The following is a 17,997-nucleotide window of genomic DNA, read 5'->3' as shown; positions in this document are numbered from 1 at the left end:
CGCGCCTGTCGGCCGCCGCGCTGGGAAAAGAGGCGGCCGCCTGCGTGTCGCAGCAGGCCGTCGAGGCAGCCGGCCGGCTGGGCAGCGTTGGTACACAGGGGGTGCGGGGGTGGCCCCGCCTGCTACTGTGCTGCTACTGTGTGAACGGGACAAAGTGGTTGGGCAGCAGGCGCGGGCGGCACCGCTGGCCCGGCCGCAGGCTGAGCTTGAGCAGGGCGCGGTCGGGGCAGGGGCAGCCGGGGACGGCGTCGTCCCACAACATGCGCGCCAGGCACTCCACCCCCTCCACCAGCCTCGGCCCGGGGCGGCACAACAGCGCCGCGTCGGCCACAAACACGGCTGAGGCGCGCACCGCGGGCAGCAGCCACCAGCCGGGCAGCGAGGCGACGGCGCAGAGGTCGGTGAGGGGGCCCAGGGCGCTGCCGCCGGCCATGCCCGCAATCACCAGCACCTCGGGGGCAAAGGCTTGCACCTGCGTGGCGCGGCGCAGCAGGCCCAGCGCGGTCAAGCTGGGCAGCGGGGCGAGGACGGGCGCTGTTCTGCGGCATGCGCCCAGCGCGGCTGCCTTGTGCAGCGGCGGCAGCACAGGGCAGGCAGCCAGCAACGCAGCTCTGCTTGGTGGTGAACAGGCGGGCAGCCAGCCAGGGGCGCACCTGCTCCCAGGACAGCTCTGCCGCCGCATCCCCCGCCTGCTCCTCCGGCCAGCAGGCGCCCCCCGCCAGCATGACTTGGTCGGGCAGCCACCAGCCCACCGTGCGCAGCGGGCGCAGCGACTGCAGCACGAGCACGCGGGGGCGGGAGGGCGCCGCGGCTGCGGCCGCCGCCGCCTCGCCCGCCACGCGCCGCAGGCGGCCGCGCAGGCGGTCCACGGCGCGCAACGCCTCCTCCCGCACGCCCGCCGCCTCGCCCACCTGCGGCGCCGAGGGCAGCGTGGTGCCAGGTCAGCAGCAGGCGCCGCCACCACACACGCATGCAGGCTCCTGCGCTCCCCGGCACCGTGCACCCTCTCCTGCCTCGCTGCATCATCCCAAACCTCCTCCCCACCTGCCCCCGAGCTCAGCACCCCAAGCCACCGCCGCCGCCACTCACCACGAGCATCGACTCGAGCACATCTGACAGCGTGCGCCTGCGCACGCACACCACGCGGCACGACTGCTGCAGGCCCACCGCCACCAGCGCCTCCACCACCGCCTGGCCCATGCCGCAGCCGCCGCACATCATGGCGCCGGCGCCGGCGCCGGAGCCGGCAGCGCACAGCGCCGACTCGGCCTCCTCATACACCACCAGCCCCGGCCGCTCCCGGGCCAGCACCTCCTCATCCACAACAAACTCCACGCCCTGGTGCGGGTGGTGGTGGTGGTGGTGGTGGTGGTGGGGCGGCTGCTGCTGCTGGTGGTGGTGGCCACCAGGGCTGGAGCCGCCGCCCGAGGCGGGCGCGTGGTGCCAGGCCGCGGCGCCGCCGCCGCGCTGCGAGCACGTCGGGCTCTCCCTGCGGCTGGCGGGCGCGCTGGTGCCGGCGCTGCCTCCCTGGCGGTCCAGGGAGGAGGCGCAGGAGGAGGCGGCGGCGAAGCTGCGGCGCGCCTTGGCGCGGGCCACCGCGTCGGGAGGGAAGTCGCAAGCGTCGCTGACGGCCGCCACCCTGGCGCCCAGCCCCAGCGCCCACAGCATCTCGGTGGCCCCGGGGCTCAGACTCACAATCTTGTCGCTGGGCGTGTGGCTGCAGGCAGGCAGGCGGGGGGGCGGCGGGCAGCACACACCTCAGGGCCGGGCGAGGTCCCAGCACGGCGGGTGACGCAGCGAGCACCTGCACAGCCACGCCTCCAGGCCCGCACCACGAGCAAGGGCAGCACGGCTGCAGGGCCCACCTGTGCTGCCAGTTGTAGGGCGTGGCGCTGAGGGCCAGGTGCCGCGGCTCCAGCGCGGGCTGCAGCTCCAGCGGGCTGGGAGGGCGGGCCGGCAGCAGCACGGCGGTGCCAGCGCTGGCGGGGCGCTCGTACGACGCAGACCGGCTGTGCCGGCCGCTGGGAGGCGGCCACGCGCCAAACGCGGCGCCGCCGGGAGGGTACAAGGGCGCCGCCAAGGCCTGCTGCTGCTGCTGGTGCTGCTGCTGGGCGGCCGCGGCGGCGAAGGCGCTGGAGCCGGGCCAGCCGTTCATGATGGGCGGCTGCGCGCCAGGCTGGTGCAGGCGCGGCCAGCTGTAGCAGTTGGGGAGGTGGCCCTGGCCCGCCGCCGGCGCCGCCTGCTGCCGGTGGCCGGCGAAGCCAGGCATGCCTTCCAGCGGCAGCGGGGGCACGTGCGGCGGCATGTGGTGGTGGTGCTGCTGCTGCGGGGCATGGTGGTAGCCATTCTGCCGCTGCCCATAGTGCTGCTGCTGCCCATAGTGCTGCTGCTGGTGGTGCTGCTGCTGCTGGTGCCCCGGCGGCCCGCCAAAGTAGGGGTGGTGGTGCGCCCCCGGGTGCTCCAGCTCGCGCGGCGACAGCTGCTGCGGCGAGTCGGACAGCGGCGGCGAAAGCACCTCGCCCGGCGGCAGCACCCCCGTGCCGATGTGGGGGCTGTAGCTGCTGAGCGAGTTCATGCTAAACACCTTGGACAGCGTGGTGGCGGGGGAGAGCGAGCGGCGGGGCATGCCGGGCTGCTGCAGGCGGCCGTGCCGGTCTGCGCAGGGTAGGCGCGCGGCGGGCAGGCACACGAGAGGTCGGCGGCAGGCGCGGCTGCGGCGCCTGTTGGCGGCTGGGAGGCGGCCAGGGCAGCAGGCGCAGAGTGGCGGCGGCGACTCACGGTGCACGCCGCTCTCGCCCCCGGGCAGCGCCAGGTGCTGCCGCGCATCCTCAGAGTGCCCGCGGTGCGGCTCCGCGCCCAGCCGCTGCTTGGCCGCCAGCCGCTCATCCCTGGCAAAGTCTGGGGAGGAGCGGCAGTGCTGCACCGCGCGGCTGCCCTTGGTCGCAGACTGCACAGCCAGCAGGAGGCAGGCCAGCGGGCAGCCGGGTCGGGAGCAGCCGGGGAGCAGCCGGGTGTGCAGCAGAACCGGGCAACGATCGAGGGCGCAGCAGCAGCAGCAGTATGGCGCCTGCCATCCGCGGCGGCGCCAGAGCTCTAGCAGCAGCACGAAAGCCGCCTGCATGCACACACACACGCGCGCGGCATCTCACCCGCGGCGTGCTGTGCAGCGAGGCGACCGCGCTTTCTAGATATGCCGCCGTCTGCGCCGCCTCCGCCACCGCGGCGCCCACCGCCTCCAGGTCCACACACCCACACTTGGCCACCAGGCTGGCCGCAAAGTCTGCAGGGTAGGGCAGGCAGTAGCGGGGATGCAGTGATGCCGGGCAGGCAGGGAGCGGGCCAGCATGCGGGGCCTGAAGAGCCTAGCCTAGCCTCCCTTCCCCCTGGCAGCAGGTGGCGGCCTGGCGGGCGTGCCATGGGCCTGCCGCCAGCAGGCCCCGGAGCGCGCCTGGGCAGTTCCCAAAGTGGAGGTGGACGTAGGAGGCGAGCACGTTGTCGTGGCAGAAGCCCTCGGCCACCTCGGCAGCCCCCGGGATCTGGGGCTGCACCCGGTAGCACGTGCCCCACGCCTGCTGCTCCGCCGCCCCCGCCTTTCCAGTCAGCGCCTGCCCCAGGCCGCCCACCACGCTCTCCTGCAGGCGGCCCCGCGCCGGCTGGCCATCAGGAGGAGGGGGGGCAGCAGCCACGCAGCCGTAGAGCGCGGCGCCGGCCCGGCCAACCGACGGCAGCGGCAGCGCCATCTGCGGCGGCCGCCCGGCCCTGCCCACTGCTGCCATGCCGCTGCCGCGGCCTCACCTGCACAATCTCGGAGAAGTGGTACACCTGGCCCCGGACCTTGCGGCCCGGCGGGAACAGCGGGCACCCCGACTCTGTCTCCACCTCTACATACCCCATCGTCATCTTGCCCTCGGTCATGACCGTCTTGAAGGGGAACACGCCCACTGCAGCAGGGGCAGGCACGCAGGGGCGGGGGTTGGGGCTGGCAAGGCAGGCGGCGGCGGCTCCCGTTTGCGTGGCCGGTGCAGCATGTGCCGCTGCAGGCAGGCATGTCGTGCATGCACCGGGCCCCGTCAGCCTACCCATGGGCCGCGCGGGCTCCTCCTGGCTGGGCTGTATGCTCCTGGAGAGGTAGATGAGGCCGCCGCACTCGGCATACACCACGCCGCCCGCGCGAGCAAAGGCCGCCAGGCTGGCGCGCATCAGCCGGTTCTCCGCCAGCTCAGCAGCGTACCTGCACAGACATGGCGGTACAGCGCGGCAGGGCGCAGAGCGATGAGCAGCAACCGATGCAGGACGGGAGGCTGGACCACAACGCGACTGCTGGAGCGGGCTGCTGGAGCGGGCTGCTGGCCGCAGGGCCACAGCAGGGGAGAGGCAGCGCGAGCCGGAACAGGCTGGTCCCAGTCGCCAGTCGCCAGCCGAGCCACACCACCACCACCACCACCACCACACAACTGCGGCAGCTCACCGCTCGGGGTAGCCGCCGCCCAGGTACACTCCCGCGCAGTCGGCGGGCAGCGGGTCGGCCAGCGGCGAGAAGAAGACCAGCTCGGCGCCCGCCTGGGCGAGCAGGTTGAGGTTATCATTGTAGTAGAAGCAGAAGGCGGCATCCCGTGCCACCGCTATGCGCACCGCCCGCGGCTGCTCCCCCTGCTGCTGCCGCTGCTGCTGCTGCGCGTCGGCGGCGTCGGCGGCGGGCGCCTGCTCGGCGGGCGCGGTGGGCGTGGCGGGCGGCGGCGGCGGCACCTCGGCTGTGGCCCCCAGCTCCAGCAGCGCATCCAGGTCCACGTGGGCAGCCACCAGGGCTGCCAGCAGGGCCACCAGGTTGTGCGGCACGCCGTCGTCCGCAGGCATGTGCAGGCCCAGGTGCCGCTCCGGCACCACCACCTCCTGGCTCTGCAGCGGCGGCGGCATGGGGCGCCGAAACGTCAGCTGGTGCTGTGGCCGCGGCATCGGCTGCAGGCAGCCTGGGCTCACTCCGCCGCGAAGAAGACACAAGGCTTGCCAAGCCCGGCAGCCGCGCCAGCAGCAGCCCCACCAGCCCCCGCCCCTCCTCAACCCGCCCACCTGCGGCACGCCGCCCAGCACCGCGGCCTGGATGCCCGAGGCGGCCAAGGCGTCCCGCAGCCACTGCGTGTGCGCCGCACTGCCGACCTTGTTGAACAGCAGGCCGCCCAGGCGCAGGTCTGGGTCAAACTCAATGTAGCCCTTGGCTACGGCGGCGGCGCTGCGGGCCAGGGCCGAGGCATCCAGCACCAGCACCACCGGCGCGCCCAGCCACTTGGCCAGCTGCGCGGTGCTGCCCTGCTCGGTGGTGCCGTCGCGGCCGTCGAACAGGCCCATCACCCCCTCCACGATCGCCACGTCGGCGCCCGCCGCGGCGCGGTGGAACGCCGCCAGCACCTGCTCCCGGCTCAGCATCCAGCTGTCGAGGTTGATGCTGGGCCGCCCCGTGGCCGCCTGGTGGTGCATGGGGTCGATGAAATCTGCAGGGTGGGTGGCAGGGCAGGGGAAGCAGTGATCCAGAGACGGATGTGGCTCCAGGCGGCGCCAACGGCGCCGGTACGGGGGAGTGCGGCAGCGCCGCCGCCGCACCCGCTCCCAGCCCCAGGTGGGCGCTCACCTGGGCCCACTTTGAAGGCTTGCACCGTGAGGCCTCGCTCCCTGCACGCAACGGGCGGCGGGGTAAGCAGCCCAGACCGACAGCTGCGCCTGCACCCGAGTGTCATCCGCGCCGAAGACATCCAAGCGCTGCTCGCCCCACCTCAGCGCCCCCGCGATGCCCACAACCATGGAGCTTTTGCCCACGCCGCTGCTGGTCCCAGCTATGCAGAACACCGCCTTGGGCGGGCCCTGCCGCCCGTCTGCGGGCTCGCTGAGGGGCGGCAGCGCCATTCCCGCTGCCTGACGCCCTATCTTGGCTCCTGGGCTTCTGCGGGAGCCCTCATTGCCGCCCTGCTGCAGCCGGCCAATTGCACGTTGGTGACCTGCCGAGGGCTCGAACGCTTGCAGAGCAACGAGGACAACTGCCAACGTGCGATTGGCAGCGGTAGAGAAGGCGCAGAGATAGGGGTCACCAAAGCAAGCCAAGCGGGCGGGCGCCGATCTCCTCTTGACTGGTGGGCGCCAGGCGCCGATCCTGAAGGCTTGCTTGCAGCAGCCCGGGCCCTGATCCCCAGCAGAGGACGCCCAAGTGTGGCCCTGAGTGCAATGTAGCAATGTTACAAGTTCAACGGGTGCTGCAACGGCCTGGGCCAGCCGGCAGCGGCAGGAAGAGGCCGGGAGCGAGGGCGGCGGCAGCAGCGGCGGCGGGAACGACCAAAAATTTTCAGACAGCGCTAGAAATAGTGCTACACTGCACAAGAGGCGAGAGGGGGTGGCTACAGCGCGCGGTGGGGCGCTAAATTGTATACAGGAGTGAAGAATGACAGAGTACAGAAACGGATCAGATCACCCCGTATAGCGTCTTGGCGGTGCACCCTTCCGCCAACAGCCGGGAGCAATACCAGAAACTGCAGCGAGCATGGCACAGCCAGGCGTCAGTCATGCTTAAGCCATCGTCGCCCACTCACGCAGCACCGAGGCCTGGCCTGGCACCCTGCCCCCCCCCCCCACCCACCACCCGCACCCCTCACCCGTCATATTTGCCGCCAAATCGCTGCTCCATGAAGAAGCTGTAGTCGCGCTCCTCGCGGCGGTACCCGTTGATGACGTGCACGCGCGCCACCCACTGCGACTCCGACACCTCCAGCGTCGACGTGACCTCCCACTCCGACAGGTTCAGCAGGGTGGTGTAGTAGGGGGTGTACAGGATGCGGCGGAACCGCTCAAACTGCCCCAGGTCCAGGGTGACGCCAAAGTAGTCGGTGCGCGCAAACGGGTCAAAGGCTGCAGAGGGCGGGGCGGGAGCGAGAGGAGCGGTCAGCAGACTCGGCACTGTGGTGGAGCCCTGCTGGCCCCGCACGCCACCCACCTGCAAAGCGATACAGCACCTCTATGCCGGCGTCGTGGTGCGGGAAGTTGTTGTTCTTCAGCGCCTGCAAACAAGGCCGGGGTCAGCAGCTTCGTGGGGGTGTGGCATCACGGCAGGTCGCAGGTCGCCGCTCCTCGGGCGGAAGGGCGCTTCTGCAGGATCGCAGAGCCCCCACCCGCACCTTGAGCTGAGCCTCCACGGCTCCCTCACGCCCCAGCCAGAAGGACGGCTCCAGTTGCGGCGACTTCTTGGGCCGCGGCAGGGGCAGCGAGTACCCGGCTTCCGCCTCCTCGGCTGGCCCACACCGCAGTGCCGGCAGTCGCCGCCGCCACGGCCGCGCTGCTCCTGCTGCTGCTGCTGGCCGCTCTACTGCCAAACGGCGCCGCTGGCAGCCCAGCCAGCCACTGCAACCAAGCTGCAACCAAGAAGCTGCTCCCATGTTTGCACAAAAGCGAACCAGACAAGTCGCTGCCACCCTCTCTCTTCAGCTCCTGCAGCTCAGTCCCGCCCACAAATCACAGCTAGAGGAGCCAGGGGCGTGGAGGAACGACAGGTGGTGGGTGGAACTCAAACCCCCTGACAAAAGGCTGTGGGTGGCTCGCTGAGAACTGCCACGCGCCTTGCTCTCAAGCGGGGATTCCGTCGCTGTGGGTCCCGGTGCTAATCTCTATTTTTGGGGGTGCTCACACCGCTGTGACGGGGCAGGCGCCGGCGCTGGGCCCCAAACCTAGTGACTTGTTTTATATTCAAAGCAAATCAATTTTAATCAAAAACAACATCAATGAAATGAGGTCACGAGGCATGGTTCACCGAGCCAGCAGGGGCTTGGCGGTCGCCGCCGCTACCGCCAGCTTCTGCTGCCGCCGGCCCAGCCGGTAGGCCACCGCCGCCCACAGCGCGCACACCGGCACGCAGGCTGCCGCCATGCCGGAGGGCCCAAACCCCAGCGCCGGCACCAGCGCCTGGAAGGCCGCCGCCGCGAGCGTGTCGCCTATCCTCTGCACACACCACGCCAAGCAGCATGGACGGACAAACTCAACAGCAATAACTGTCGACAACCAACCAGCCCTAGCTCGGGCTAGAACTCCTCCCGCTGCTTGCATGGCAGTGCCACAACACAAACCAGCGCCACCCCCCCACCTGCACCACCGTGTCCCTGCCTCCCCATGTGCCCTTCACATACCCCCACCCACCTGCACCACTGTGTCCAGGAAGATCTTGGCCTTGTACTTCTCCTCCCGGCTCACAACCGTGAACAGGCTCTCGCGGGCGGGGCGAGCCAGCGAGTAGGACAGAATCTTGCGCAGCACCTCCGCCCCTGCCACTGCAGGGCCCAAGGGTTGGCCAAGGGGGGCACGGAGGGGAGGCATGCCATCGGCAAGCATGGGCGGGATAGGCGGAGGAGGTGCGTCAGCGGCAGGGGGAGGGTGGGGTTCCAAGCGGCGGCACGGCACTGGCGGCACACCTGCGGCGGGCACCGGCCACAGCGCGATGCCAGCCATGAGCAGCCCCGCCGCTGCCGGCAGGATGCCGAGCGCCAGGGGCAGGCCCAGGTGTCGCAGCACCCGGCCTGCACACACGCACGAACAGCCGTGGCAGCACAATGTGAGGCCCGAGAACATGATGCCTGTCCGGCAGGCAAGGAGCCAATCAACCAAGCGCCTCACAAGGCCGAGTGCTGCACCCCCGCCCCACCTGTGGCCAGCAGCTGCAGCCCCAGGATGAAGAAGGCTGAGGTGGAGTTGATGGTGGCGAACCAGGCGGTCCGGCTGGCGGCGTCACGCACTGCGGGGGCAGGGGGGAGGCGGCGCAGCAGCCGCACGCCGCTCACCTCCCTCGCAACCCACTGTCATGCGGGGGCCGGCATGCCCCCTATTCCCGCGGAACACACCAGCGGCCCCTCGCCTCACCCCGAGCCACCACCAGCGCCTTCTCAAAGTAGAAGAAGCTGGAGGTGACGTAGTTGAGGGCCAGGTAGGCGCACATGTGCATCAGGTAGGGCGAGGCCCTGCGGCATCAGGCGGGCAGGGCGGCCGCACCACATGCGCATGCATCCGGCGCGGATCATGGCCGCGGAGAGGGTGCTGGCATGGGGGGCATGCAGCACGGCAGGCCCGGAAACAGCCCAGAGGGGAGAGCAGGTAGGGTGGGTGCACCAGGGCTGAGCACCGCGCACTTGATGAGGCGGTAGCCCTCCAGAGTGCGCCGCAGCAGCTGGTCCAGAAGGCTGCCACCCTCGGCGCCAGCCCTGCGGCCAACCGCCCCCACGCTGCCCGCGCCTGCCTTGCCGCCGCCGCCGCCGCCTGCGCTGCTGCCATCGGCGGCGGCAAGGCCGGCACCAGGCGGCGCGCACTTGCCGACCGCTCGAGCCATGTGGCTGGCGCTGCCCTGGCAGGCCAGGCTGCTGCTGCTGGCCTGCTTCACCATGCCTCCGCCGTCCTCCACCTCCACATTTGCCAGCACCGGCGAGCCACTTTGTACCGCCCCCTTGACCACCTTGTACCGCCCGGCTGCCTGCCCCGCCAGCTCCAGCGCCGCCGCCGACACCAGCAGCGGCAGCAGCGAGGGGCCGGCGCCGCCGCTGCCGCGCAGCACAGGCGCGCCCGCCAGCGCGCCCGCCGCCAGCGACCCCACCAGCTGCCCTAGCGTGGCGCCCGCGCCCAGCAGCCCAAACAGCCGGCCCGCCGCCTCGGGGTTGAATACATCGGCGGAGCGAGCCCACAGCGAGGACACCGTCACTAGGTTGAGCAGCGAGGCCCACAGGAAGAAAGCCACCCGCACGGCCGCCTGCGCGGGCGTCAGCTGCGCCGCGCCGGGCGCGTCCAGCAGCTGCCGCCGCTCCTGCTGCCGCTGCGCTGCCGCCAGCACGTCGGCGGCGGCCGTGACATCGCCATCTGCCGGCATGGCTGCATCTGTGTCCGCCAGGGGCACCGCTGGGAGCGGGTTGCCTGCCGCCAGGTAGAGCAGCGTGAAGCCTGCGCAGGGGTGCGGGCAGACGGGGTTGAAGGGCCGGCAAACGGCACGCGCGAGCGGCGAGCGGCGGCGGCACAGCGGCGGCGGGCGCACCCAGGATTGAGAGGGACAGCGCCCTGAACAGCAGCTGGAGGCCGCGCTCCTTGGCTGGGGGTCGTGTGAGGAGGGCGGAGGCGAGCGGGGTGGCCAGGAAGGTGAGCAGCAGGGAGGCGGCAAACAGGCGGGGCAGCTTGTCGGTGCCCAGCGACACCCCCGCCTCGTCGCGCAGCGGCAGCAGCAGGAAGTAGCCGCCCAAGGCAAACAGGAAGCCCGAAAACCCCGCGCCCAGCGGCCGGAGCTGCAGGGCGGAATCGGCGGGGAAGGGGGCGGGTGGCGTCAGCTGCGCGGGGGTGGCTGGTGGCATCCTGGAATGTGGGGTCTGGTCCAGGCAACCGGGCTGGGTAAAGAAGAGAAACATAATCCTGCAGCTGCCTGCAACGGGGCAGCACCGAGGCCGAGCGGCCGGAGCACAGGCGGCAGCGGCGGCGGGGGGCGGGTGCACCCTCCTCGCGTCGAGCCCCCCTGTCATCACCTCGTCTTCCTTGATTCCGAGACCGCGCGTAACGTCGGCCAGGCTGCGCATCCTAGGGGTCGCCCTGCCTGCGATCGATGGGCTGCCCTCTTGAGGATGGCGCCTCAACCTCAGCTCACTCATCCACTACAAGTGGCAGCATGCATGATCGGCGGTCAACAAGCAGCTATGCGGGGTGGGGCATCTTGCTGGCATGCATGGAGGGCGGGACGGCGGGCCCGCCCACATGCGGCGCACCAGCCGCTCCACCAAGCTGCGTGAACCTTCACCTGGTCCTCATCCGCCAGCCCTTTACATCGCAAGAGGCAACATTTGCATGCATTGAAATCATCGGAAATCCGATTAGCTATCTTGGAACAGGCTGCATGGTTTAGTGTGCGGCTGTTGCCGTATCAAACAAGCTGGTTTGGCGCCGGCGCCAAGGCCCCCCTTCCTAGAAGTACGCCTTCCACTCCAACTCCAGCTGGACTTTCCCCTGGCTGCCGCCGCCCTCCAGGGGGTAGCCCTTTGCAATGCGACCCTGGCTGCAGATGGCAAACAGCAGGCATGCGTCTGGCTGCCTCCCGTCACGAGAGCCCAACAGAGACTAGACGCACGCACACCCACATGGCCAAGCAGCAGCACCAGCACCAGCACCCACCTCATGACATCCTGCAGCGGCACCCGCACGCGCCCCACGGCGTCCCCGCCAAACCAGCCGCTCTCTGCCAGCTCAACCTCCACTGCACAGCCCCCAGGCAAAACAAGCAGTGCTGGTCGAGCGAGTTGGCAGCGTTGGCAGGGCAAGGCGGCTGCTGGTGCTCTCATATGCCAATGCACACGCATGCGTGAGGAGGTCATCAGCTAGCTAGCAGTGCCTACCTTCTGTGCTCGGGTTTTGCGTGGCGTCGGGCCCCAGATCCAGCTGGACAGGCTGGTCGTACTGCAGAAGGCAAGCAGGGAAAGAGCAGCATCAGCATCAACGAGCGGCGCCACCAGCCTGGATTTGGCTTGAAGCAGTGGACGGCCGCTCAGCGCAGCCCACCTGCACGCAGCCCTGCCGGCTGGCCTTGACAGCCGTCAGCTCCTTCTCCTGGGACCGACACCGCACCCGCGCCTTGCTGCACAGTCGGGCAGTGAGCAGGGATGCCGGACAGGGGCGTGGGAGCAAGGGAAGCGTGGGCTGGGGAGCCGGTTGGCCAGCGGATCCGCAGACAGGTGTGCAGCAGGCCTGCCAGTTGTGCAGCAGGCCTGCCCGCCACGCAGCTCACACTGAGGGTCGGCCAAAGATGCTGGACACCGACAGGCCCTCGGCGCGCACCACCTTGACGCTCAGCGTGCCGCTCATCAGCAGGCGGCGCAGGTGGGGGTTGATCTGGCGGCCCTGCAGCGGAAGCAAGCCAGGCGCGGGCAGCAGGGCAAAGCTGCCGGGCTGCTAGACCAACTCACGGCTTGTGCGACAGGCCGCACCGGCAGCCCTGGTGCGGGCCGCCGTTTTGGCGGCGGTTGAGGACCAGCCGCGGCCCACAGACCTGCGGGGAGTCGAGCATCTGGCGCATGCCGCCGCGCTGCCCCTCCTTGATCATCTTCTCCTCGTCGTCGCTAAATGCGTGGTAAGTGGCCTGCGGTACGGGTCGTGACGCGGTACCAGCGGCAGTACCGTGCACTCATCGCCACCACGCCTGTTCAAAACGGCACCCGCAGAGCTCAGGTTTACCATGGGCTGGCACTTGGTGCCCAGGTGCCATGCTGACTCGCCTTGATGCGCAGCTGGCATCCCTTGCCGCCCTGCTTCAGCAGCGGCTTGGCGATGGCAGCCCTGGCGTGGTCCCGCTTCTTCATGTCGCCCTTGGTCGCCTGGTACTCCTTGTCGCCTGCACCCGGGCGGGACGCCGCCAGCAGATGACCGGGCAAGCAGTTGCGGCAGGCATGGCACGGCGCCAGGAGACGTGCGCGCATCCATGCGTGCACACCCGCCGGGCCCTGTCCGCCAAATGTGAGGCCCAGTAGCAGCATCCAGCCGCGCCCTCCGCTCCTGCCGCCATGGCATGCTACCAGCCGCCGCCACCCCTGCCGCCGTGTGCTCACTCTCCGAGGTGATATCCAGCCACAGGTCACGCGTCTGGCCGGGCTCCAGGTCGGAGAGGCGGGTTGCGGCACGCCCGATCTCGTCGTTTGCCGAGGCCCAGTCGTAGTCGAACAGAGACATCTTCTGCGGTACAGGTGGGAGCACGGGCGGTACCAGCATACTGCACGGTACAGGTGAGCTTGAGCCTCATGCATGATGCAGAGGGGCAGCGAGGGTATGCTATACTGGAAGTGATTGTGACAAGCGCAGGGAGAGGTGATGGGGAGGGGTCCCTTGCAGCGCCTTGCCATCACCGCCCAGCCCTGCAGCTGCCTCACCAGCTCCTGATGTTCCTTCACGTGCACAGGCAACTCAAAGGATTCGCCCCAGCGAGGGTGCTTGGTGAAGTTCTTGGTGCTGGTCACACGGCGCTGCGAGTCGCGCACGTAGAGCCTGCGCGCGCCCAGGCAGGGCAGGGAGGTGAGCAGGCAGGGGCAAACACAGGCAGGCAGGGGGCATGCGGCAATGAGTGGGGCAGGCACGTGCCGTGCGCAGGTGCCGCGGGGCAGGCTTCTTGCCCAGCCAGCTCCCAGCGGACCCACACACGGCCGCCCTCCTGCCAGCTCAGCCCCACTCACTCCACATAGGGCGAGCTGCGGGTGAAGAAGTCCATGCGAGGCACCTTGCGCGCCTCCTCCACCTCCACCACCAGCACCCCCACAGGAGACTGGATGTCTGCGGGCAGAGGGACAGGCGGGCAGGCGGGCCAGGGCAGGTTAGCCTCACGGAGCGGCACTCACTTGGGACCCCTCTGCGCAGCAGCTGCTAACACGGCTGGCGGCACCTGCAGCCTGGGGGTCGATCTGCAGGAAGTAGTGCTCGGGGATGACGTATGTCTGGAACACAAAGTCCTGGAGCGTCCTGCGGGGAGCGGCAGGAGCAGCAGCGGAAGCGGCAGGAGGGGATGGGTCATATACGCAGGGGCAGGGCAGGGAAAGGAAGGGCTGAGCTGGGAACCGCCAGCTCCAATCATTTGCAGCTCCATCGGATCCCACTCTGAACCCTGCTCCTCCCCTACTCACTGCTTGATCCAGGTCTTGAGCTGGGGCTCCAGCGGCACGCTGCTCGACTTGCCCAGCGTCAGGTCAAAGTCGAACTCGGGCTGCTCCACCAGCGACACCTGCAAGAGCTTGGCGCGAGGCATTGAATGGCTCAAGCCGCTGAAGCGCCAATGCCACGATTCTCCGAATGGGCCTGGGCCTGGGTGGCTGAGAAACTAGCGGCAGGTGGCGGCCTGCGCGTGCAGCGGGGCCAGCGGGGCCGCCCACCCTGCCACCCACCTGGACGGCGCCCACCACCGGCACGCGCCTCAGCAGCGGGCGCATGGTCACCCGGATGCGCCCCCGCAGCTTGGCATTCTCCACGCCCACCTGCGGGCCCCGGTCAGGCCGCATGGCATGTGCAGACATGGATTCTGTTGTACTAGTATACTGCCTGATCGCGACGGGACCTTTACCCTCAGGCGCAGGGCAGCAGAGGGCAACGCCTGTCGCAGAGAACACAGAGGCATGCGAGGGATCCACCGCACCGAGAAGGTCAGCATGTCCTTGAGCCGGTCCTCGATGAAGTTGGGGATCCAGGCCTGCGCGGAGAGGAGAGGCAGCCAGCCCAGCACTTGCCGCCACAGCCGACCAGCCTGAGATGGGCTGGAGCACAGGGCGCAGACCAACCGGAGACCGTGACCCTGCCTGGCCACCCAGCGGCCTGCTGCCGCCACTTGCCTTGTCCATGCTGGCGGGCAACACCTGGATCTCGAGCTCCACATCCTGCCGGGCGGGACAGGCACAAGGGCATTGTGGTGGTGGGGAGGGGTGTGCTGGCGCGGGGGGGTATGTGGGCAGCCCATGGTGGTGTGCAGGGTTGGGCAGGGTTGGCGCCCGCGCCGCCGAGTGCATGCAGGAGCGGCCAGCTGGGTGGCCCGGGCATGCGACTGCCCGCGCATGTGACCGCCTGCGCATGCCCTGCCCTGCCTGCGTGCGGAGCAGCGGGCAGCGGGCGCACCGTGCGCGAGCTCCACTCGAAGGCAAACTCCAGGTAGCAATCCTCCATCACGTCGTTCTCGTCCATCCACACGCTGCATGCAGGGCCAGCCACGCCAGGGGGAGGCACACGAGGGCAGGCCCGCGGGGCAGGCGGCACCCACCCCACCCAAGCACTGCCGCGTCGGGGCGCGGCCGCACAGCAGCAGGCTGTGCGCCCCGCTCCACCCCACCCCCGCTGGAAGCACTGTGGGGCACACATGCACGCACTACACGCACACACGCTGCACCCACCCCTGTGTGGGTGCACAAACATGCGCCCACAAGCCCACCCAACCACCCCGCCCGCTCCCCCACCGTATGTCGCTGATGTCTGGCTCCTTCTCCCCCAGCACAAACTTCTTGAGGTTGATGTCGTGGATCCAGCTGGGCTCGCTGGCCTCCAGGATGTCTGCGGGGCGCACACACACACACACACACAGGCGCACGCCCAGGACTGCCCATCAGCATATGCAGGGAGGTGGCGGAGGCAAGCGCAGGCCTGCGAGGCGGCGCGACGCCCAGGCTGGGCCAGCGCCCCAGCCATCCTGCAGGCCCCCCGCTGAGCAGCGCTGGCTCACCGGGCAGGTTCTGCCAGGCCACCTCCTCCATGGCGGCCTTGATGTAGGGCCACAGCCGCTCCACCAGCTCCGAGATCCAGTCCTCGTCCTGGCAGGTAGGGGCGAGGGGCAGGTGGGGGCGAGGGAGGGGCCAGAGAGAGTGGAACAAGGAACAAGCCAAAACAAAAAAATGCTCAGCGGCGAGGGCAGATTGTGACAGGTGCACAGCTGCACCAGCCCTCCCAGCTGCCACCTCAGCCCCCAGCTCACCATGGCGTCAGCGCCCTGGCCCCTTTCGGCGCGCCCGGCGGGGGTGGAAGGGCCTGCCTGGGGCAGCGCGTGGCGGGCCGCCTCCGCCGCCAGCCCGCTCAGCCGCTGCGCCACCACGTGACGGGCCTCCAGCGCACCTGCGGCGGCCAGGCCAGGGGGCAGTCACACGGTCAAAACAGCAACCAGTGGGGAGAGTTGTCTCCAGTGGTGACGGCGTGCGACTCCCCCACACCTCTCCTTGCCAGGCAGGGTGCAAACATTCGCGCCAGGCTGCCGCAGCCCCTCCTCAAGAGTTACCCGAGGCGCGGGGCTCGGGCTTGGGCGCGGGCGCCACCGCCCCCACCACCGGAAAGTAGCCCTGCCCAGTGGCGGCCGGCGAGCCCGCCGAGGCGGGCAGCGCGGCGGCCGTGGCCCAGGCCGGCTTGGACGCGGCGGCAGCCGCCGCGGCTGCGGCCGCGCGCTGGGCCAGGCTGACTGTGGGTGGGCGCCGCGGGCCCGCAGCCGCCGCCGCCTCTTCGGGCTGCTCAAGGCCCTGGCTGGTGCCCGACCCAGTCGGCTCCTCCTCCTCTTCCTCAGGATCAGCAGCACCTGCCACCGACTCTGCTGCCTCCTTGGCAGTTTCGAGGCCGCTGGCTTCCACCTCGGCGGTCTGCCCCACCGCCTGCCTCATGGCTGGCACGGCAGCGGCATAGGCCCCGGCCGCCAGCTCCGCGGCCTGGTGGGCGACGCTCGAGGTGGCATCCACAGCCCTCTGCAGCAGGCCGGGCCCCTGCTCAGCCTGCTGGGCCGCCATGGCATCTGCTGCCGCATCCAAGCTGTCGCCGTCCTCCTCCTCCTCCTCCTCGTCCTCTCCTCCGCCAGTGCCGCCAGCGCCAGCCAGCTGCTGCTCCTTCACCCGCACAGCCGCCGCTGACGAGGGCAGGATGATGGGCAGCTGGGGCGGCGGCGGCAACTCCACCTCCCGCTCATCCAGCTCAGCAGGCTGCCCGGCAGCAGCCGCGCCCGCCCAGCTGCCTCCCGTGATGCTGGTGCCGACTTTGGCGCTGCCCTGCATGGCTGGCGCTGGCGGGTCCAAGGTTGCCGCCGGCGAGGGGCCGCCCGCTATTGCAGTGCCTGCGCGCGGGGTCGGCGAGCGCCGGCTGCTCCTGCCGGCCGCATAGCTCAGCTGCAGGCCTGCTGGGCAGCGCGAGGCGAGGGGGTGGTTGCTGGCGAGCGCGGGCGTTGAACAGCCTTGAACAGCGCAGCGGCGCAGCATAGGCCAGCCGGTGTCAGCCCCACAACGGGTGCCGCTGGCGCACCTGTCAAACCCACTGCCGGGCCGGCGATGACCTCTGCACTGCTCCGGCGGACGAGGGCGCTGTCACGGGGCTGCTCCTCCTCCTGCATGCACTGCGCCGTCTTGGACGCCTCTGTGACACTGCCGCAAAGGCCAGTCACGGCTGAGCTATATAGGGGAGGCTGCAGCAGGTGAGAAGGGTCACGACGGGCAGGGACTCAACAACCTTCCCATCAGCGCCGCCGACCTCAAAGAAAGCTGGGCTTCCTCTATGCTGCCCTTCACGCAGCTCTCTGGCACATCTTGCAATCCCTGCGCTCCCTGCCATGTCACAGCAGCAACCTGGGACTCTGTCGTGGGCGCTGGGCTTCAGGACGCCCACCGGCAAGGCGGCATGGGCGGCGGCGCTGGGGCTGGCCGCCTACCTGTGGATCAGGCCCGCCGGCAGCAGCAGCGCTAGCAGCCGGGGGAGCGGGAGCGGGACGGCTGGAGGGGACTACGGCTCGGGGCCCCACAGCGAGGGCGGCATCGGGCGGGGCCGGTCCTCATACGAGCAGATGCCGCTGGGCGAGCGAGAGGAGGGCAGCGGCGCGCCCCGGCAGCAGTGACAGCCAGCCAGAAGGCTTCTGAATCCAGTAGCGGCAGCAAGGTGACCACCTGTTGGGGTCTGTGGCAGGATCGTCTGTGTTGTAAGACATGCAGCACACGGTGTGTGCAAGTGGAGGCTGTGCGTCTTGCTGGACCGTGGGAAATGTGAGCAGGCAGCACGACCGCGGCGCTGGCAAAGAAGGTGACGGGGAGGGGCTGGGGCTTTGGCGCGTGGCTGCTGCACGAGGTGCCCGCTCATCTTCCAAGTCATGCATCCACTGCGCCCAGCACCTCTTAAGCTATTAGAGATTCAGACGACGCCCGCTGCGGAAGTGTAGAGAGGAAGGCGGGGAGACAAAATTGGCATGGGAGGAAGCAAATGGCGGTTCGGCGTTGGGTACATTCCAGGGCACTGCATTAGTAGGTGGTGCCGCAGAAGGGTCGGTACATCAGGAAGGATACAGTGTGCCTGCGGGTTCATCTCAGCTGCACTGTTCAGTGGCGGCCACAGCGGCCGAAGGAAGGGTTGGAAGCCGGGCAGTCGCCTGCGACTGGGACTCGCCCAGATCGGAACTGCCGCTGCCTCAGAAGTTGGAGAGGTCGCGTCCAAAGACCTGCGCCTTGAGCCCTGTTGGGAGGGGTGGGGGGGTGGGGATCCTCA

The 17,997-nt window shown here is 69.8% G+C and overlaps 5 protein-coding genes across 5 annotated transcripts in view; all 5 read right to left on the bottom strand.

The window, feature by feature from the left end:
- Positions 1–2,119: 2,119 nt before the first annotated feature.
- CHLNCDRAFT_34762 (hypothetical protein) lies at positions 2,120–5,895 on the bottom strand (the record flags this gene model as incomplete). Its single annotated transcript, XM_005849593.1, has 11 exons — positions 2,120–2,655; positions 2,779–2,947; positions 3,150–3,280; positions 3,449–3,632; positions 3,796–3,941; positions 4,080–4,231; positions 4,469–4,665; positions 4,747–4,896; positions 5,068–5,486; positions 5,624–5,664; positions 5,765–5,895. Coding segments are annotated over 11 exons (2,256 nt in total), but the record flags the coding sequence as incomplete, so codon positions are not given.
- A 736-nt stretch (positions 5,896–6,631) lies between these two features.
- On the bottom strand, positions 6,632–7,043 carry CHLNCDRAFT_21169 (hypothetical protein; the record flags this gene model as incomplete). The annotated part of the gene is made up of 2 exons (XM_005849592.1): positions 6,632–6,888; positions 6,974–7,043. Coding segments are annotated over 2 exons (327 nt in total), but the record flags the coding sequence as incomplete, so codon positions are not given.
- A 775-nt stretch (positions 7,044–7,818) lies between these two features.
- On the bottom strand, positions 7,819–8,271 carry CHLNCDRAFT_14673 (hypothetical protein; the record flags this gene model as incomplete). Its single annotated transcript, XM_005849591.1, has 2 exons — positions 7,819–7,971; positions 8,167–8,271. Coding segments are annotated over 2 exons (258 nt in total), but the record flags the coding sequence as incomplete, so codon positions are not given.
- A 2,679-nt stretch (positions 8,272–10,950) lies between these two features.
- On the bottom strand, positions 10,951–16,526 carry CHLNCDRAFT_143184 (hypothetical protein; the record flags this gene model as incomplete). The annotated part of the gene is made up of 20 exons (XM_005849590.1): positions 10,951–11,041; positions 11,158–11,239; positions 11,379–11,439; positions 11,542–11,617; positions 11,768–11,880; positions 12,029–12,098; positions 12,214–12,370; positions 12,585–12,708; positions 12,903–13,017; positions 13,203–13,299; positions 13,409–13,485; positions 13,647–13,744; positions 13,905–13,994; positions 14,153–14,206; positions 14,370–14,390; positions 14,626–14,698; positions 14,961–15,054; positions 15,224–15,311; positions 15,473–15,609; positions 15,770–16,526. The coding sequence occupies 20 exons, from the start codon at positions 16,524–16,526 to the stop codon at positions 10,951–10,953; spliced, it is 2,475 nt and encodes an 824-aa protein (XP_005849652.1).
- Positions 16,527–17,920: 1,394 nt separating this feature from the next.
- CHLNCDRAFT_143182 (hypothetical protein) overlaps positions 17,921–17,997 on the bottom strand; it is a gene marked incomplete at both ends in the record, with an annotated part of 3,809 nt that continues 3,732 nt past the window's right edge. Inside the window, one exon of the mRNA XM_005849589.1 lies at positions 17,921–17,964. Within this exon, the coding sequence (XP_005849651.1) occupies positions 17,921–17,964 (44 nt within the window). The remainder of the gene's footprint in view (positions 17,965–17,997) is intronic.

The sequence above is a fragment of the Chlorella variabilis genome (genome assembly GCF_000147415.1).
Source record: "Chlorella variabilis unplaced genomic scaffold CHLNCscaffold_5, whole genome shotgun sequence".
Classification (NCBI taxonomy): Eukaryota; Viridiplantae; Chlorophyta; class Trebouxiophyceae; order Chlorellales; family Chlorellaceae; genus Chlorella; species Chlorella variabilis.
The sequence above is the reverse complement of the archived record's forward strand: the minus strand, read 5'-3'. Positions and strand labels throughout refer to the sequence as shown.